We start from the raw sequence: 17292 nt of genomic DNA on the forward strand, positions 1-17292 counted from the left end.
CCAGGCTCCAGAACCCCTGGAGTCACGGCTGCCAGGGAAACCAGAACCCCCAGGCTCCAGAACCCCTGGAGTCACGGCTGCCAGGGAAACCAGAACCAGGAACCAACGGGCCCCAGAACCCCTGGGGTCACGGCTGCCAGGGAAACCAGAACCAGGAACCACCAGGGTCCAGGACCCCTGGGGACACGGCTGCCAGGGAAACCAGAACCCCCAGGCTCCAGAACCCCTGGGGTCACGGCTGCCAGGGAAACCAGAACCAGGAACCCCCAGGGTCCAGGACCCCTGGGGTCACGGCTGCCAGGGAAACCAGAACCAGGAACCACCAGGGTCCAGGACCCCTGGGGTCACGGCTGCCGGGGAAACCAGAACCCCCAGGCTCCAGAACCCCTGGGGTCACGGCTGCCAGGGAAACCAGAACCAGAAACCACCAGGGTCCAGGACCCCTGGGGTCACGGCTGCCAGGGAAACCAGAACCAGGAACCACCAGGGTCCAGGACCCCTGGGGACACGGCTGCCAGGGAAACCAGAACCCCCAGGCTCCAGAACCCCTGGGGTCACGGCTGCCAGGGAAACCAGAACCAGAAACCACCAGGGTCCAGGACCCCTGGGGTCACGGCTGCCAGGGAAACCAGAACCCCCAGGGAAACCAGAACCAGGAACCCCCGGGCTCCAGGACCCCTGGTGCCACCAGCTCTGGCGCTCCTGCTGCCCCGGCAGAAGCTGGCACCGATGTCCACAGGAAGCCCTCCGTGGCCCAGCAGAAGGCAGCAGTGAAGGCGCTGCAGGTCAGACCTGGAATGGAAGTGCCGGGGGCAGGGGGTGCCCGTCCGCGCCGGACGAGGGCTCCGCCTCCCCAGAAGCCAGCGGCGGGACTCGGGTCGCTATTTATTTCCAAAACATCCCGCTTGCCTGTTGTAAAGCTGCGGACACCTGAGCGGCAAGATACCCGCTGTGTCTCGCGTGTTCTTTTTTTTTTAACAAGTGCTCTTTTACACCCGCGTGTAATCGGTTGTTATTGAAAAAGAACCGGAGACACGACTTCCAAAGGGGACTGATTTGAAAGAAAACCGCCAAGTAGAAGTGCGTGAAACACGCGGTGCCCCCTCACCCTGGCCGCCTCTCCGGCTCAGCCCGGGGCCGCGCAGGGCCCTGGTCTAGCGCGGCCGAGGTGGGCGCTGCATGGCAAGAGCCTAGCGCCACGACGCCCCCGACGCAGCGCCTACCGACAGCGCTCGAGTTTTGAAGGCCCGTGCTTGCGGAGATTATCCATCCCAGATTTTTGTCTATGTATTTTGAGACCTATAGTCCCTTCTTAACTCACAAGTACGAGTCCCGGGACACAGAGCACAACTCGGGGCGGTTTACCCGCTCCGGAGTGGGTCTGCGGGGCTCTACCGTCCACCTCCGACGAGCCTGGAACGCATTTCCAACCCCCGCGGCGGGCATTCGTACAGGGCAATATTTATTTGTCCCATTAAATTGCTTATCAATGTTGAAAGTTTTTTTTAGCAGAAAAGCAAAAAAATACATTCTATCTCAGAAAATAAGAGCTTCAGAAGGAAGGCTCGCCTGAGCTGTGCGCCCTGACTGGATTTACTACGCATTTTAATTTACCGTCCCCATCAGTTTCTCATACAACTCAGATTTAGCCGCCTCGGAAGCCAATCAGCTGAGTTCAAACACGAATGTACTAACGTAGGGGGACTTTATGGTGCTCTTGGATTGGCCGCGTAGATTCCCCTGGTGCGATTGGATGGAGGGAACGCTGTCCCGGTGATGATTGGCTCTTGTGCCTTGGAGACTGAGCAGCGGCGCCGCGCTATTGGGCGCGTTCAGGAGCGGTCTATTGGCTGAAGATGCGTGTCTCTGGCAAAAGTTATGCATCTTCCCGAGCTGTTGCTGTTCCCGCCTCCCGTAGACGGACAGCTCTAATGACGTCAGTAGAGGGACGTTGAGTCTACCATGCGGCCGCCTTTGCCCGCCGTCCGTCCCGGTGAGCCCTGGGTCTGACTGCCAACGGGAACCGCCCGGTGAGTAGTCTCTTCATAGGATGGCTCTGTTTTAACCCACAGCAGCAGGCAGACTCTGTGCCTCCATCATCTGCCGAAAGACACCCAGGCTGTACCTACGTCATCAGTGCGACACTTCACTCGGTGCTGTTGTGGTATCCCTCGAACCTCTCCTAGCAACAACAATAATCCCAGGCCAACCTCGGCGCTGTTGGTGCCAGTGTACCTTTCTACCTCTGAAAAGAGATTCATGACGTTAAATATACATTTATAAACTGAACTCCTTGTGTGCTGTTGTCTGGGACTTTATTAGTCCGTGTCACGGCTGCCTTCGCGGCGGGTGATGCCCACTCCAAGATGGCGGCGGCCGCGTAGAGTCTCTGCTATCCTGAGTCCGGCGGCCTCATTGTGTGTGGGCGGAGCCTGCCGTCGGTCCGCTCTCGGCGGGAGTTTGCGCTTGTAGTTGACGTCAGCGCTGACCTCCGCCCCCGGTCTGGTCTGGAAGGGCTGCCCCTGGCTCTCCGCTCCCGGGGTCTGCAGGTTCCTGGCGGGGCCCGGGTCTGCACCGCCGCTCTCGGTGAGTCGCGGGGAGCGGAGGTGTCGCGGTTGCACGGGGATTGGGAGGGTCTGGGGGGCGGTGTCATGGGAGTGGGGGGGGTCCTGCCGCCTTCCTTGGCGGGGGTCCGTGCCACCTTCCTGCGGTCTCTAGGATACTTGCCTCAGCCCGGGAGGGGTGAGTTGAAAGGGCCTCTGTGAGAACGGGGAAGCATACTAACTGTTCCCTCCCCACGGGGCGGTGTCACACCCGCCCATCAGGGCTTGTTGACAGTAATGTCCTCCCCTGACCCAGAGGATGCTGCATTAATAAGGGGTGCCCAGGCCCCTTCCTGGGGTCTGGAGGCGCCGAGGGCTCCAGTCTCCTCCGAGGAAGTGCCCAGGCGGCCTTTGTATAATGCTCTGTGAGGGTGCTGGGGTCCCACCCATTCTCTAGAGCAGAGGGCCGTAACCCTTTGACTACTGTGGACCCTCTCTGATCCTCTCATTCATTATTAGATTTCGGGGGCTCCCACTGAATCATTATTGGAGTCCAAGGACCTCCATTGAATCCTTAGTGCAGTAATATTACATGTAGTGTATGTAGGTAAATAAGGTGGATTTATAGAGCGCTACTTGTCACCTATGGGGGTATCTAGGAAGCACACATTCAGACAGGTGATGCATCCACACACCGCGTCACTACATCATCTTGCCCATTCTCCTTGCATCTACCAAAGCAGAAGTGGAGGACACTCCTCCTTCGTCGCAGCAAAGATCTGGCACACTCTCCCCACACAGCTCCGGGCCATCACTTCACTTCCAGAATTTCTGGCTCTTCAAATGAGCCTTCCGGTACCTGCAAGCACCTCGATACCCTGTTGGTAATTGGCAGCGCTCGATAAATCTGGTTTTGTCTCCAGAGTTTGATTTGTCAGGCTCCGATATCTGGTGGCTAGTGTAGGTGTCAGGCTCTAGCTTCCCACTTTAATGGAATGTGTGAACGTGAAACACCTTTCTTGCAGCACCTCACCCCTTCCTCCCTGCAAGATGTACTCTATAAAGAATCATTAGGCTTCCTGGTTTTATAGTGTTTATGTATTTTTAACATTTCTGTCTGCATTTATCCATTTTTTTACTATGTTATTTGTATTGGTATATATCTATATTTACTTTTTTTTTTTTTTAAATAATAAATGAAGTCATAAACCGTATTTTCCACATTTATTTACCTGATAAACATGCATACTTACTTTGGCGCCTGCCATGTTTTAGCAAACTAAGCAGTCAAACATAATAAAACATTACACCAACAGGTAAATATTAGAATTGTTCTACAAATATCTGTTGACATATCCCTGTATTTGAAGAATTCACATTGTGTTTTTTTAATTGCCCATGCTATCAGCTCAGCTGTTGATTTAGAATTCACGAAAGGCAGCATGGAGAGTCACTCACAAAAAGCCCAATGTTCTGTATTTTTCAACTTTTAAAAAGAACTAGAAACGGGAAACAACCCAATCCAATACAAACTGAAAACGTGGAGCAGTAAGAATAATGCATTAGGCTGTCTTGAGCCGAGTTACTGTAATCTAATTTTGGTGGGTTGCCTTTATGTAGTGTTTGGTATCTTGTACTGCATTCATCCACATTTTCCGTTTTATATATCACAGTGAGGTAGTGCTTTTCATTTGACTTTTGTCTTTTACCAGCGGCTAGTTCAGGATGAGGTAGAACCTAATGTAACCAAGCAGATGGGACCATTTTTGTACCCCACTATGGTAGTAGAAGACAGCCATAATAGGTATTCAGTGGCATCTCTTACTACTCGGTCATGGCCTCTCTGTACCTGCTGCTCTAATGATGTTTATGCCCTCGTCTTTCAGTGGCTTCTTAAGAGGCTGACTTCTTACTGAAGAATGCTTGAGTCAAGATTTTAACTGTCGAATTACGGTCACAAGTTAGTTTTGTCATCCGCATAAGGTTATGACAAAGGAAAATAAAAATATGGCGACCAAAGCAATCTGCTCTGTTTCTGAGCTACTTTTCTTGAAAGTTTGAGACATAATATTCGAGATTATGTATGTCTTGCTGAATGTTTAAATAAATGTAGGCATCTGGCTTAATAGATTTTTATTGTAATGCATGCTAGACAGTTTTTATTGAACGTTTCAGCTACGCACGTTTTTAAATGTAACCTGTCTAGTGAATCTTCCGGATTAACCCTAACTGAACTCCATCACTCCATTTCTTCATCCCTGAATCATTAATCAAGCACACGCTCTATTGCATATAGTATTTCTGAAATAAGACAAACACACGTCCATGTTTTGCCAAATGTAATTTTATATTTCACACATGAGAATATTAACTGTTTAGCACAGAATCACAGGGGTATTGTGCAAAGACAATATGTCTCACCTTTGAGACTATTGGCTCTGCAGTTGCCTTTTGTTCATGCTGTACAGATTGGGTGTTGCCGACTTTGGCAATGACTTGTAGCCATGCTGCACAGCAGCCACACTACCACACAGCATGGTGTGATGTATAGGGCACGCGGTCACCTTGATTCGAGTGATAGAATGAAGGTGACGCAGGAAGACGGTTGAGATCGGTGGACGGATGGCTGGGGCGACCTGGATTAAACCTGACGACTGTATCTAGACAATGTGTTCTTTGTGGATTTATATTTCACATTTGGCGACGAGGGTGGCTGTCGCCTCAACATCCTAAAATTAGTGATTTACCAGAACGTGACGGTACTCACTATTTTAAAGACCCTGTTTGACGCGCTCTGGTTGGCGATCGTTGACGCGCTGATTTAGTGAGACGTAGTCTCTGCGCAACCGATTTGGCAGGATTTTATGATCGGACTGCATTGGAGGCATCTGGATTCTTTGATTGAGCGTCTGAAGATTAAAAGAAGCGGCGAGTGGTGAGGAGAGCGACGCTGTTTGTACAACGTCTGTTTTGTGGGGCGTGTCAAAGTTACATCGGTGCCCTTAAGGGGATTGTTGCTTCTACAACTTAAAGGGAAATGCCTTAAAGGGATTGTTGGTTCTACAGTTTAAAGGGACATTTTACACTTTATCTTGTTAGGCGATAATAGACAACCGCATTGGAACGGTGACAGGCACACCTTATACAAGAGAGCAATCTTGTTTGCCTGTCGTATGCAACATACAGTGACAGGCACACCTTGAAAAAACGGGGAAGCAAGAAACACAATTATTTAACGAAGGAAGTGACAGGGACACATTTAAGCAGTAGAAGTTGATATTTTGTACACTGCAGAAGGGGTGAATATTCTATGTATCAATCACACATTGATGCATTTGAGGACTAGAATTCAGAGTGTTGTTCTGTTTTTATGTAATCTAGAACAATTGTTAGTTTAACAGAATAATGCAGAACGTAACACCCCCTCCATTTTTTTTAAGCAGTTCAGGTGATCCGACATATCCCTGGAGCAAATGGAAAAATATATTTGTCCACTATGCTAAAGTGTGTGGACCGACACTGAGCGCGGAAAGGAAACACACATTATTGCTACACTGTCTGGGGGGTGAGAGACAAGAGGTATTAGAAAATTTACCTGATTTATGTATTGAAGAATGTAGGAATTTAAATGAATATGAAGCGTGTATTATGAAGTTAGACAAACATTTCTTACCAAGGGTGAGCACGATAATGGAACGATATTATTTTGGAAAAAAGGGAACAAGGAAAGGTGGAGTCAGTGGAGGAATATATAACTAGTTTGAGAAAGTTGGCAGCGTCATGTAAATTTGGAGCATTGGTGGATGAGAGAATTAGAGATCAGTTCGTATTAAAGTGCAGTAGTGATTAAAATTAGGGAAGCACTGTGGTTGAAAGATAAACCACCTTTGGAAGAAGTGATTTTGGTGGCAAAAAGAGTAGAACACATGCTGAGGTGTGTTAAGGAATTAAGCGGAAATAAAATAATGAGTGGAGAATGTGCAAAGGTGGAGGAGATAGTATGCGAAGTGAAGAGCAAAGAAAGTGGAGGTGAAAAAAAAAAGGAAGATATAGTAAAATTCAAAGGGGAATGCTATCATTGTGGTAAAAGTGGCCATAAAGCTAATGCGAGCAATTGCCCAGCATTGAATGTAGTGTGTAAGGGGTGCGGGAAGAGAGGTCATTTCTACAAATGTTGCCGTAGTAGGAGAAAAAAAATGATATGATGAAAGAGGTCAAGGAAGTATCTCAGGAAGTAGTGTTCCAAGTTGATGCTCAGGCTAAGTGTGGAGATCATCCAAGTGAAGTGGTGAGAGTAGATGGAGTGGATCTACTCATGCAATTTGATTTGTGTTCACAATTGACGATAATTTCAAAAACAGGTTTTGACAGTTTAACTCAGAAGGTTAGGAAGTTAAAGAGAATGGATGTATCTCCTGGAGGTTATGGTGGACAGCCTATAAAAATGTTGGGGTATTTTGAAGGTCATATTGAGTTGAAAGGTAGACATCTGTTAGGGAAAGTTTATGTGTCCAAACAAGGTGACAATCTTTTAAGTTGGACACACCAAAAGCTTTTAGGTGTCATTTTGAATCTTAATGCACAACCGCAGGTACAAATTCAGAGTGTGGATGGTGTTGACAGTGAGTTAATTCATGAATTTCCTGAAGTATTTTTGGGATGTCTAAAAGACTATAAACATAGAATTAGGTTAAAGAAAGGTGCCATTCCGATAGTAGCGAAAATAGAAGAATACCTTTGGCTTTACAAGAACCTGTAGAAAATGAATTTAAAAGGTTACAGGTTATGGGCATAATTGAGGAAGTGGAGGCAACTGAATGGTTGGCCCCCATAGTTGTGGCAAAGAAAGGGGATGGAGATATCAGGCTTTGTGTGGACCTTAGGGCTCTAAATAGAGAGGTAGTGTTGGATAAATTTCCCATTCCAAATATCGAAGAGATAGTATCTATGGTTGGCGGAGCAAAGTACGTCCCCACTTTAGATCTGAAATCAGCGTATCATCAGGTAGAGTTGGAAGAGAGTTCGCAAGAATTGACTGTATTCATAACATCTTTTGGTGTGTTTAAATTCAAGAGAATGCCGTTTGGGCTTGTGTCTGCGGCCTCTGTGTTTCAGCGTATCATGTATAAAATTTTGAAAGAGGTCAATGTTGTGAAATGCTACCAGGATGATGTGTTAATTTACGCTGACACAGTGGTAGAACATTGGGAACGAGTAAGGTTGGTTTTGAGATGTCTAAGTAGTGCTGGTCTTACCTTGAAGAAAAATAAATGTCGTTTTGGTTTGACAGAAGTTGAGTATCTGGGACATTTGATTACAGGGTATGGAGTAAGACCCAAACCAGATTTGGTTTTGACTATGTAGGAAGTTGGCTCTGTATGCACTATTTCAAAGTAAGGAATAGTATGCATAGAGTCCAAGGGTTCCCCTTAGAGGTAAGAAAGTGGCAAAAAGAGATAATACTAATGCTCTATTTTGTGGTAGTGTGGTCGAGCAGTAGGCTTATCAAAGGAGTAGTGTTAAGCATTTGTTGTATGTACACAAGCAATAAATGAGGAACACACACTCAGAGACAATTCCAGGCCAATAGGTTTTTGTATAGAAAAATATCTTTTCTTAGTTTATTTTAAGAACCACAGGTTCAAGATTTACATGTAATACTTCAAATGAAAGGTATTGCAGGTAGGTACTTTAGGAACTTTGAATTAGCAAAATAGCATATACAGTTTTCACATAAATCATATATAGCTATTTTAGAACTAGACACAGTGCAGTTTTCAACAGTTCCTGGAGGGAGTAAGAGTTTGTTAGTTTTTGCAGGTAAGTAAACCACCTACGGGGTTCAAGTTTGGGTCCAAGGTAGCCCACCGTTGGGGGTTCAGAGCAACCCCAAAGTTACCACACCAGCAGCTCAGGGCCAGTCAGGTGCAGAGGTCGAAGTGGTGCCCAAAACGTATAGTCTTCAATGGAGAAGGGGGTGCCCCGGTTCCAGTCTGCCAGCAGGTAAGTACCCGCGTCTTCGGAGGGCAGACCAGGGGGGTTTTGTAGGGCACCGGGGGGGACACAAGTCACACAGAAAGTACACCCTCAGCAGCGCGGGGTCTGCCGGGTGCAGTGTGAAAACACGTGTCGGGTTTTCAATAAGTTTCAATGGGAGACCAAGGGGTCTCTTCAGCGATGCAGGCAAGGGGGGGGGGGGCTCCTCGGGGTAGCCACCACCTGGGCAAGGGAGAGGGCCTCCTGGGGGTCACTTATGCACTGGAGTTCGGATCCTTCAGGTCCTGGGGGCTGCGGGTGCAGAGTCTTTACCAGGCGTCAGGATCTGAGGAGCAGGCGGTCGCGGTCAGGGGGAGCCTCGGGATTCCCTCTGCAGGCGTCGCTGTGGGGGCAACTCTGGCTACTCACGGTCTCGCAGTCGCCGGGGAGTCCTCCCTGAAGTGATTGTTTTCCACAAGTCGAGCCGGGGGCGTCGGGTGCAGAGTGTTAAGTCTCACGCTTCCGGTGGAAACGCAAGTTGTTTCAAAGTTGCTGCTTTGTTTCAAAGTTGCAGTCTTTGGTGAACAGGGCCGCTGTCCTCGGGATTTCTTGGTCCTTCTAGAGCAGGGCAGTCCTCTGAGGATTCAGAGGTCGCTGGTCCCTGGGGAAAGTGTCGCTGGAGCAGTGTCTTTAGAAGTGGGGAGACCGGCTGGTAGAGCTGGGACCAAAGCAGTTGGTGTCTCCGTCTTCTCTGCAGTGTTTTTCAGCTTAGCAGTCGTCTTCTTCTTAGGTTGCAGGAATCTGAGTTCCTAGGTTCTGGGGAGCCCTTAAATACTAAATTTAAGGGCGTGTTTAGGTCTGGGGGGTTAGTAGCCAATGGCTACTAGCCCCGAGGGTGGGTACACCCTCTTTGTGCCTCCTCCCGAGGGGAGGAGGGCACATTTCTATCCCTGTTGGGGGATTTCTAAAAGTCAGTCACCTCCGCTCAGGACACCTTAGGGGCTGTCCTGACTAGCCAGTGACTCCTCCTTGTTTTTCTCATTATCTCCTCCGGCCTTGCCGCCAAAAGTGGGGCCGTGGCCGGAGGGGGCGGGCAACTCCACTAGCTGGAGTGCCCTGGGGTGCTGTAACAAAGGGGGTGAGCCTTTGAGGCTCACCGCCAGGTGTTACAGTTCCTGCAGGGGGAGGTGATAAGCATCTCCACCCAGTACAGGCTTTGTTACTAGCCACAGAGTGACAAAGACACTCTCCCCATGTGGCCAGCAACTTGTCTGGTGTGTGGCAGGCTGCTAGAACTAGTCAGCCTACACGGATAGTCGGTTAAGGTTTCAGGGGGCACCTCTAAGGTGTCCTCTGGTGTTTGTTACAATAAAATGTACACTGGCATCAGTGTGCATTTATTGTGCTGATAAGTTTGATACCAAACTTCCCAGTTTTCAGTGTAGCCATTATGGTGCTGCGGAGTTCGTGCATGACAGACTCCCAGACCATATACTCTTATGGCTACCCTGCACTTACAATGTCTAAGGTTTTGTTTAGACATTGTAGGGGCACAGTGCTCATGCACTGGTGCCCTCACCTATGGTATAGTGCACCCTGCTTTAGGGCTGTAAGGCCTGCTAGAGGGGTGACTTATCTATACTGCATAGGCAGTGTGAGGTTGGCATGGCACCCTGAGGGGAGTGCCATGTCGACTTACTCGTTTTGTCCTCACCAGCACACACAAGCTGGCAAGCAGTGTGTCTGTGCTTAGTGAGGGGTCCCCAGGGTGGCATAAGACATGCTGCATCCCTTAGAGACCTTCCCTGGCATCAGGGCCCTTGGTACCAGTTACAAGGGACTTACCTGGATGCCAGGGTGTGTCAATTGTGGAAACAAAAGAACAGGTTAGGGAAAAAACACTGGTGCGTCGGCCTGGTTAGCAGGCCTCAGCACACTTTCAAATCAAAACTTAGCATCAGCAAAGGCAAAAAGTCAGGGGGTAACCATGCCAAGGAGGCATTTCCTTACAGACTATTAAGAAATTAGTCGCTCCTCAAACTAAGGAAGAAGTGAGTTCGTTTTTAGGAATGGTAAAATACTATGGGAGGTACATTAGGAACTTGGCGGAGAAAACTGTGAAAATGCGAGATTTACTAAAGAAAGGAAAATATTTCAAGTGGGATTCCATGTGTGAAGAAGAGTTTGTAAAAATTAAAGAAGAACTAGAAAATGCTCCCTGTTTACAAGCTTTTAAACCGGGTAGGTCAACTGCCATTGTCACAGATGCCAGTGCAAAAGGTTTGGTTGCGGTTCTGATGCAAATTGATGGAGGTGAGGGGAGGATGATTGCTTGCGCGTCCAAATCTTTGAATGGAGCTGAGAAAAATTACTCTGTAATTGAAAGAGAGTTGCTGGCTATATATTGGGCACTGAATAAATTTCGACATTTTGTGTTGGGCACGGAGTTTGTGGTTTTGTCTGATCACAAACCTTTAGTAGAAGTGTTTGGCAGTAAAGGTCTTAATTGCATTTCTGCAAGAATAAGAAGGCGGATCATTGGGCTATAGGATTTTTAATTTAAGGTAGAGTATTTACCAGGCACATTGAATGTTACTGCGGATTGCCTTTCAAGATTAGTGGAAGAAAACAGGAAGGATGAGGAACAAAAAGATATACATTTTCAGGAGGAAATTGTGTGTGAAGTTTGTTGTGATGTGTCTGAAGTTACATGTGGAGTAATAACCGAACAGGAATGGAAAGAGGCGTTGAAAGAAGATGTAGAGTTGAGTGGAGTGTGTGAAGCCTGAGAAACTGGTAAATTTGAGCTTCTAGGAAAAGTTTGGAGATTGATGAAAAATGAATTGGCGGTGGATAAATGTATATTGTTGAGGGGAACAAGGTTGATTCCACCAAAAGTGTTGAGATGTAGGATAATGAATCAAGCTCATGAAGGTCATCTTGGGATAGTCAAAACAAAAGAAAATATAAGAGCAAATGTTTGGCGGCCAGGTATGGATGTAAAAGTGGAGCGTGTGGTCAGAGAGTGTATACAATGTGCACGTAGTGACAAGATTCTAAAAACTTGCAATGCACCTATGTATTGTAGGAATTTACCATGCAAACCCTGGAATGAAGTAGCAATAGATATTGTTGGTCCTTTACCAGGTGAAAAGTCTACCCCATATCTAATTGTGTTAATAGATTTGTATTCCAGGTCGGTGGAAGTCAAAAATGTGCATGAAGTTTCCTCTTCTAGTGTAATGATTTTTTTAGAAGACATTTTTAAGAAAGAAGGTTTTCCAAAGTCGTCGTTGTCAGATAATGGTCCACAATTTTGTTCAACAGTCTTTGAGAGATTTATGAATAGTTGTAGCATTTCTCATAAAAGGTCGGTGGTATATCATCTAGAAACTGATAGTGCAGTTGAAAGATTCAAGAAGTACATAAAAGAAAGCATTCAACTTCCAAAGGTGAACGCTTAGAATTGGCAAGCAGAACTTTTGGAAAGGATCACAGCTTATCGGTTCTCTCCACATTCAACTACCAGTAAATCTCCTTTTGAACTTTTCAGGAAAAGGATACCCAATACCAATTTGTCTCCTGGATGGATGGAGTGGATAAAAAATGGATATAATTTAGTCCACACGGAGTGGAGGGATAGAGAAGAAAAGCTCATACATAAAAGAAAGCAAGAATTTGATACAAGAAAAAAAGTATGTAAAATTAATATAGCTGTGGGAGATGTGGTGAAGGTGAAGGCACCCGTTGGATTTTTAGACGGGTCAAAGTTCACTAGACCTCTTCATGTGATTAAACTATTCAAGAATGCTTTCAAAACTTCAGATGGCAAGATTTGGAACATGAACAGAGTGGTTCGGCTGAGAGGGGCGGTGGAAATGAATGTAAACACTGAAAAGTTCAGAGGTATCAGAGACAATGTTTGGTCAAAAACACGTAATAATGATCGACATGACACTGATGAGTTTGATGGCATAAGGAGAAGTAGTAGAAAGAAAATAAGTCCTGGACATTTTAAAGACTATGTTCTCATTTGACAAAGGTAGTGTTTATGATCACATGTTTGGGATGTACATAGTTTTCTGTATCTACTCATTTGATTGATCTCACGGTTATGTAGGTACATTGTTTCTGTTGTGTATATTACTTCTGTATTAATTTTGTTCATTGTATTAAAGGGAGATGTGTGATGTATAGGGCACGCGATCACCGCACGCGATCACCTTGATTCGAGTGATAGATTGAAGGTGACGCGGGAAGACGGTTGAGATCGGTGGATGGATGGCTGGGGCGACATGGATTAAACCGGACGACTGTATCTAAACAATGTGTTCTTTGTGGATTTATATTTCACACATGCCTACAAATCATTGCCAAAGTCGGTGTACAGCATGACTAAAATAATAATAAACCTGCATTTGTAGTGCCAATAAGTCTGGCTTTAAAGGAATGTTCTAAGCTTTACAAACCAGATCTAAAAATCAGTGTAGGTTAATGTGTGCCCTCTGTTATGTGCTGCTGCCTGAGGAAAAACAACATATATTATCCAGTTATCTAAGACACTTTGATAGTACTCTGTCATCCATATGCCCCAGAAGGTTCATGCCTAAGAAGCTGGATAAGTAAACCAAATGATTATGGCTGTTTGGATGGTAAACACTTATTTGTGAGAGCGCACAACGTCTGCCCAATCAAAACATGTACTCCTGGCTTCCAACATGTAGGCAGAGTAAAAGTCCCTCTTTAGTGTTGCTCACATAATTGACAACAGCCATGCTGTCAAGCCAGACCATAAAAAGGATCATCATGCATCCAGCGCTAACGCACTTAGGGATAACGCACTTTTTTTGTTCGTTTTTTGCCTATCTCATGGCACTTTTTTATTTCAATTATTTTTAGCTCCACTTTAGGGTAAAGGAGGGTGACACACTGGCTATCAGTCACAGGAAAGGCACTGGAAAGGAAGACTGCCAAAGATGGAGACATTAATTAGATTACTTATTGTGAGAGGTGGGTTGTCATGGAATGGGAATTAATTGAAAAGTTTAGTGTACTGACACCCCTGGTGGCGGGAAAGCTGCATGTCTGATGCATGAAGTCTGAGAAACATTAGGTTATTGTGGTATGAATCCAGTGATAGACACTAATTACTTCCCTTTATGGTGATGCATTTTCCTCCACCACAGGGTGATGCACACCTCCTCTGTTTGATGCGTTTTCCTCATGGGTGTTTAAGGCCTTCTGTATGTTATTTATTGTAGGTGCTTGGAAATTCCAGAAGGAGCTGCAGAATGGAGTTCCCAGACCTGGGGAAGCATTGTTCCGAACACACCTGCAAACAGCTTGGTGGGTATGACCATCATGATCTTGGTCAAGAATCCTCAGCACTATATTAACCTCCATCCTGTTCTACCCGTCTTAGCTAGCCCGCACATGGTATCAACCTCAGCATGGGCATGTTCCATCTATAAGTACATCCTGACCCTGCCAGCTCTTAAACAGTAAGATTTGGTAATCTGTCATCTAAGGCATGCACCCAGCTCTAAAAAGGGAGGTTTAGACATTTGTTGTCTAAGACATGCACACACCGAGGAGAAATATTTGAACAGGAGTAGCGGCTTAAATTGCTGATGTGTTTTTTTTGCATGAGACCTCTAAAAGTTCCAATATAACTAAAAAGAAATCTGTTGGAAGCTGGCATGGTGTGTGGTGGGTACCTGAGGTATTTACACCTTATACAAGGTAAAGGTATCCCCTGTTTATGTAGTGTAGGCAGTGTCTAGAAGCCAGGCTCTCTAGAGGTAGCTGTGGATGAGCAGCCAAGGCTTATCTAGGAGACCTGCAAAGCTCATGTATTACCACTGTAGTAATGCAGCACTTACACACATGAAAGAAAACACTCAGTTTTACAAAAAATAAAGGTACTTTATTTTAGTGACAAAATACAAATAAGTACCAGTGGCAACTCTCCAATAGAGGAGGTAAGTAAGACACTATATATTTACACTAGTTATCAACAATAGGCATAGAAAGTGATAAAAAAACAGTGCAAATGCAAATAGACAATAGTGACCGTATGTGGAGCCCAAACCATATACAAAAAAAATGGAGTGTAAACACTGAACCCCCACCTAGGTAAGTGGAATGTGTAGAGGAAAGCGGGGGTACTAGGAAACCCCACAGGTAAGGGCCACAGTGCCACCTAGTGACCAGGAGGAAAGGAGTAAATTACTAGATTTTCCCCAAACCACCCAAATGGAAGAAAATGCAACACCCAGGCAAGACTGCAAGAAACCAGAGACGGTCCCAAATGCAGCCCTAGACCAGGTGAAGAGTTCCTTAAGGATGCAGTCGACGTCCCATCTGGAAACTCACCACAACATTGCTGGCTCGTAATCGAGTCGGTGGCAATGTTGTGGTGCGTCAGGTGCGACAGCACCCGTCACTCCTCTTTTTTTTTTTTTTTTTTTTTTTTTTCTTCTTCTTCTTTCTTTCCACAAGGATGTCCATGGGGGCCCCTGCACTGCTGCTGCCCTGGCGGATTAAGACTTCCAGACTGTGGCGGCTCCACCGGGGTCATAATGTGGAGGCCAGGCGGCTGCCTTGGCGGTAGTCCGACCGTTACCGCAAGTCTGGCGGTCCCAGGACCGCCAGAATCATAATGATGGGCTCAGCGTTACAAAAATAAAGTTACTTTATTTTAGCCACACAATTACCAAAAAGTACTAGAGTAGTAACCCTCCAATAGGAGGTAAGTAACACACTAGTAATCAGTAATCGGCATAAAAAGCGATAGAAAACAGTACAATAGCAGATAAACAATAGTGACCCTAGAGGGGGCCCCCAAACCATGTACTAAAATAAATGGAATGCGAATGCGGGACCCCCACCTAGGTAAGTGGGATGTGTAGATGGTAGCAGGGGGAGCTAGGAAACACCAAAGGTAAGTACCATAGTGCACCTAGCGACCAGGAAGAAGGGAGTAACTTACTGGATTTTCCCCAAACCACCCACAAGGAAGGAAAAGAAGAAAATGCAACACCCAGACAAGACTGCAAGAAACCAGTGGTGGATTCCTGAAAAGGAATACCTGTCGAAGAAGGAGACCAAGTCCAGAAGTCACAGAAGAGTCCAGTGGGGACAGGAGCTACTACCCACTCAACTGTGGTTGTAGGAGTTCGTCAATGGTAGGACAAAGACGGTCAGGAATGCTGCCCTGGAGCAGGTGAAGAGTTCCTGGAGGATGCAGTTGATGTCCCACATCAGATGGATGATTGCAGTCGGTCAGTGGCGTGGAAGAGCCACTACCAAGCCTTGGCAAAGGCACAAGTCGCGGTGAAGCAAAAGTGTAGCTGCCGGGGACTAGCAAGGTCCAGGAGGACTCAACCCACGGGGGTTGGTGGGGAGTCCAAGGGGAACCTTCAGCAAAGCAGAGAGTGCACATAAGAAGTCGTAGCCCCCACTGGAGACCCACTGGACGAGAAATCAGGAGACCTAGAGAAGCCCACGCAGCACAACCTGAAAAGGGCCCCATGCCGCAGGAGAACCACGCAGAGGGCTGAGCGTCGCAGGAAGGAGTGCTGGGTGCTACAGGGTGCCTGAAGATCCCTTGGAGGAGATGCCAACAAGCCTTGGTAGCTACAAGAGACGCAGTGCACGGGGGGTTCTGTTCTGTATGGGATGGCAAGGGCTTACCTCCACCAAAGTTCGACAGCGAGGACCAAGAGGACTACCCCGGACCACCACCCGTGATGCAGGATCCACACAGCTCGGAATGAGAGGAGATTCACGCAACTGGTTGTCATTGCAGTTGGTGCCCGTGGATGCAGGGGAGTGACTCCTTCACTCCAAGGTTCCTTCTTGTGTAGACTGAAAACTTGCTGCCCTCAGAATGCACAGCTGCGGAAATGTTTCAGAAGCTGGAAGGAGCAGTGGAAACAATGTTTCAAGCAGAATGTTCGTAGTGGATGCAGATTGTCCCTGCTTTGGTGCGAAACTACAAAGTTGTACATCTCTTCACTTGTGTTTATACTAAAACTTTTCTATTTTTTTCCTTCTACTTTTCTTCTTTACTTTTCTATGTTTATACTAATACTTTTCTGTTGTGTTTATGATAGATTGAGTATTTAATGAGAAACCGTGCACGTGTGCCTATTCACTAACTTTAGCAGACATGTTTTTCAGCTTGTGACTGGTTTGTCATAACTCGCAACTTTGGTATTTTCCTCTCCGAACAGTGCCATTGCTTTGATTTTTGGAGCGGTTCTGTCTTCCAAACAAAGCGGCGTGCCTCTTTCGTTTCTCAGTGTGGAGCGGGAGTATCGGGGAGCGAGGACGATGATGTAGCCATAGGCTGCGCAGTCCTCCTTCTACTGCCAATTATTGGGATACGGTACTCATGCGTGACCTGGCGAGTATTGTTTGCAGGTCTTTTCCAACTCAGTCGTGTTTTCAGTGCCGCTAAGTGTCCCTGAGGCAATTTTGCTCCTGTTGATGTCCTGGTTCGACAGAGTTGCCCAAGGAAGGAAAATATTGTGATCGGCTTTGCCCAGAGTGTGTTTCTCAAGCCCTCCCTCCACTTTCTAACAACTTATTTCTCTCGCCTGAAATTTGGGGTGTAATTAACCATTTGAACTGCCTCTTGATCCCCCTTGATGCCCCTTCTGGGACTCTATTGTACACACATTGGTTCCTTCTAGTCCATCTATTTAATATTCTCCTAAATTCACCAGTGGGCCTACATAATGTACGAGGAATACCAGTAAGGTGAGTA

At 46.6% G+C, this 17292-nt stretch overlaps 1 protein-coding gene across 5 annotated transcripts in view; it reads left to right on the forward strand.

The window, feature by feature from the left end:
- Positions 1-1852: 1852 nt before the first annotated feature.
- The window catches only part of ZFAND2B (zinc finger AN1-type containing 2B), a 111287-nt gene continuing 95847 nt past the window's right edge, over positions 1853-17292 (forward strand). For 2 of the 5 annotated variants that reach the window (XM_069227193.1, XM_069227196.1), the window contains exons 1-2: positions 1937-2586; positions 13781-13865. In XM_069227193.1, the coding sequence (XP_069083294.1) occupies positions 13811-13865 (55 nt within the window). In that variant the 5' untranslated portion in view covers positions 1937-2586; positions 13781-13810. Of the gene's footprint in view, positions 2587-13780; positions 13866-17292 lie in introns of all 5 variants that reach the window. The other 3 variants (XM_069227195.1, XM_069227198.1, XM_069227197.1) reach the window with 3 other exon arrangements.

This window comes from Pleurodeles waltl, chromosome 3_2 (genome assembly GCF_031143425.1).
Source record: "Pleurodeles waltl isolate 20211129_DDA chromosome 3_2, aPleWal1.hap1.20221129, whole genome shotgun sequence".
In the NCBI taxonomy this organism is placed as follows: Eukaryota; Metazoa; Chordata; class Amphibia; order Caudata; family Salamandridae; genus Pleurodeles; species Pleurodeles waltl.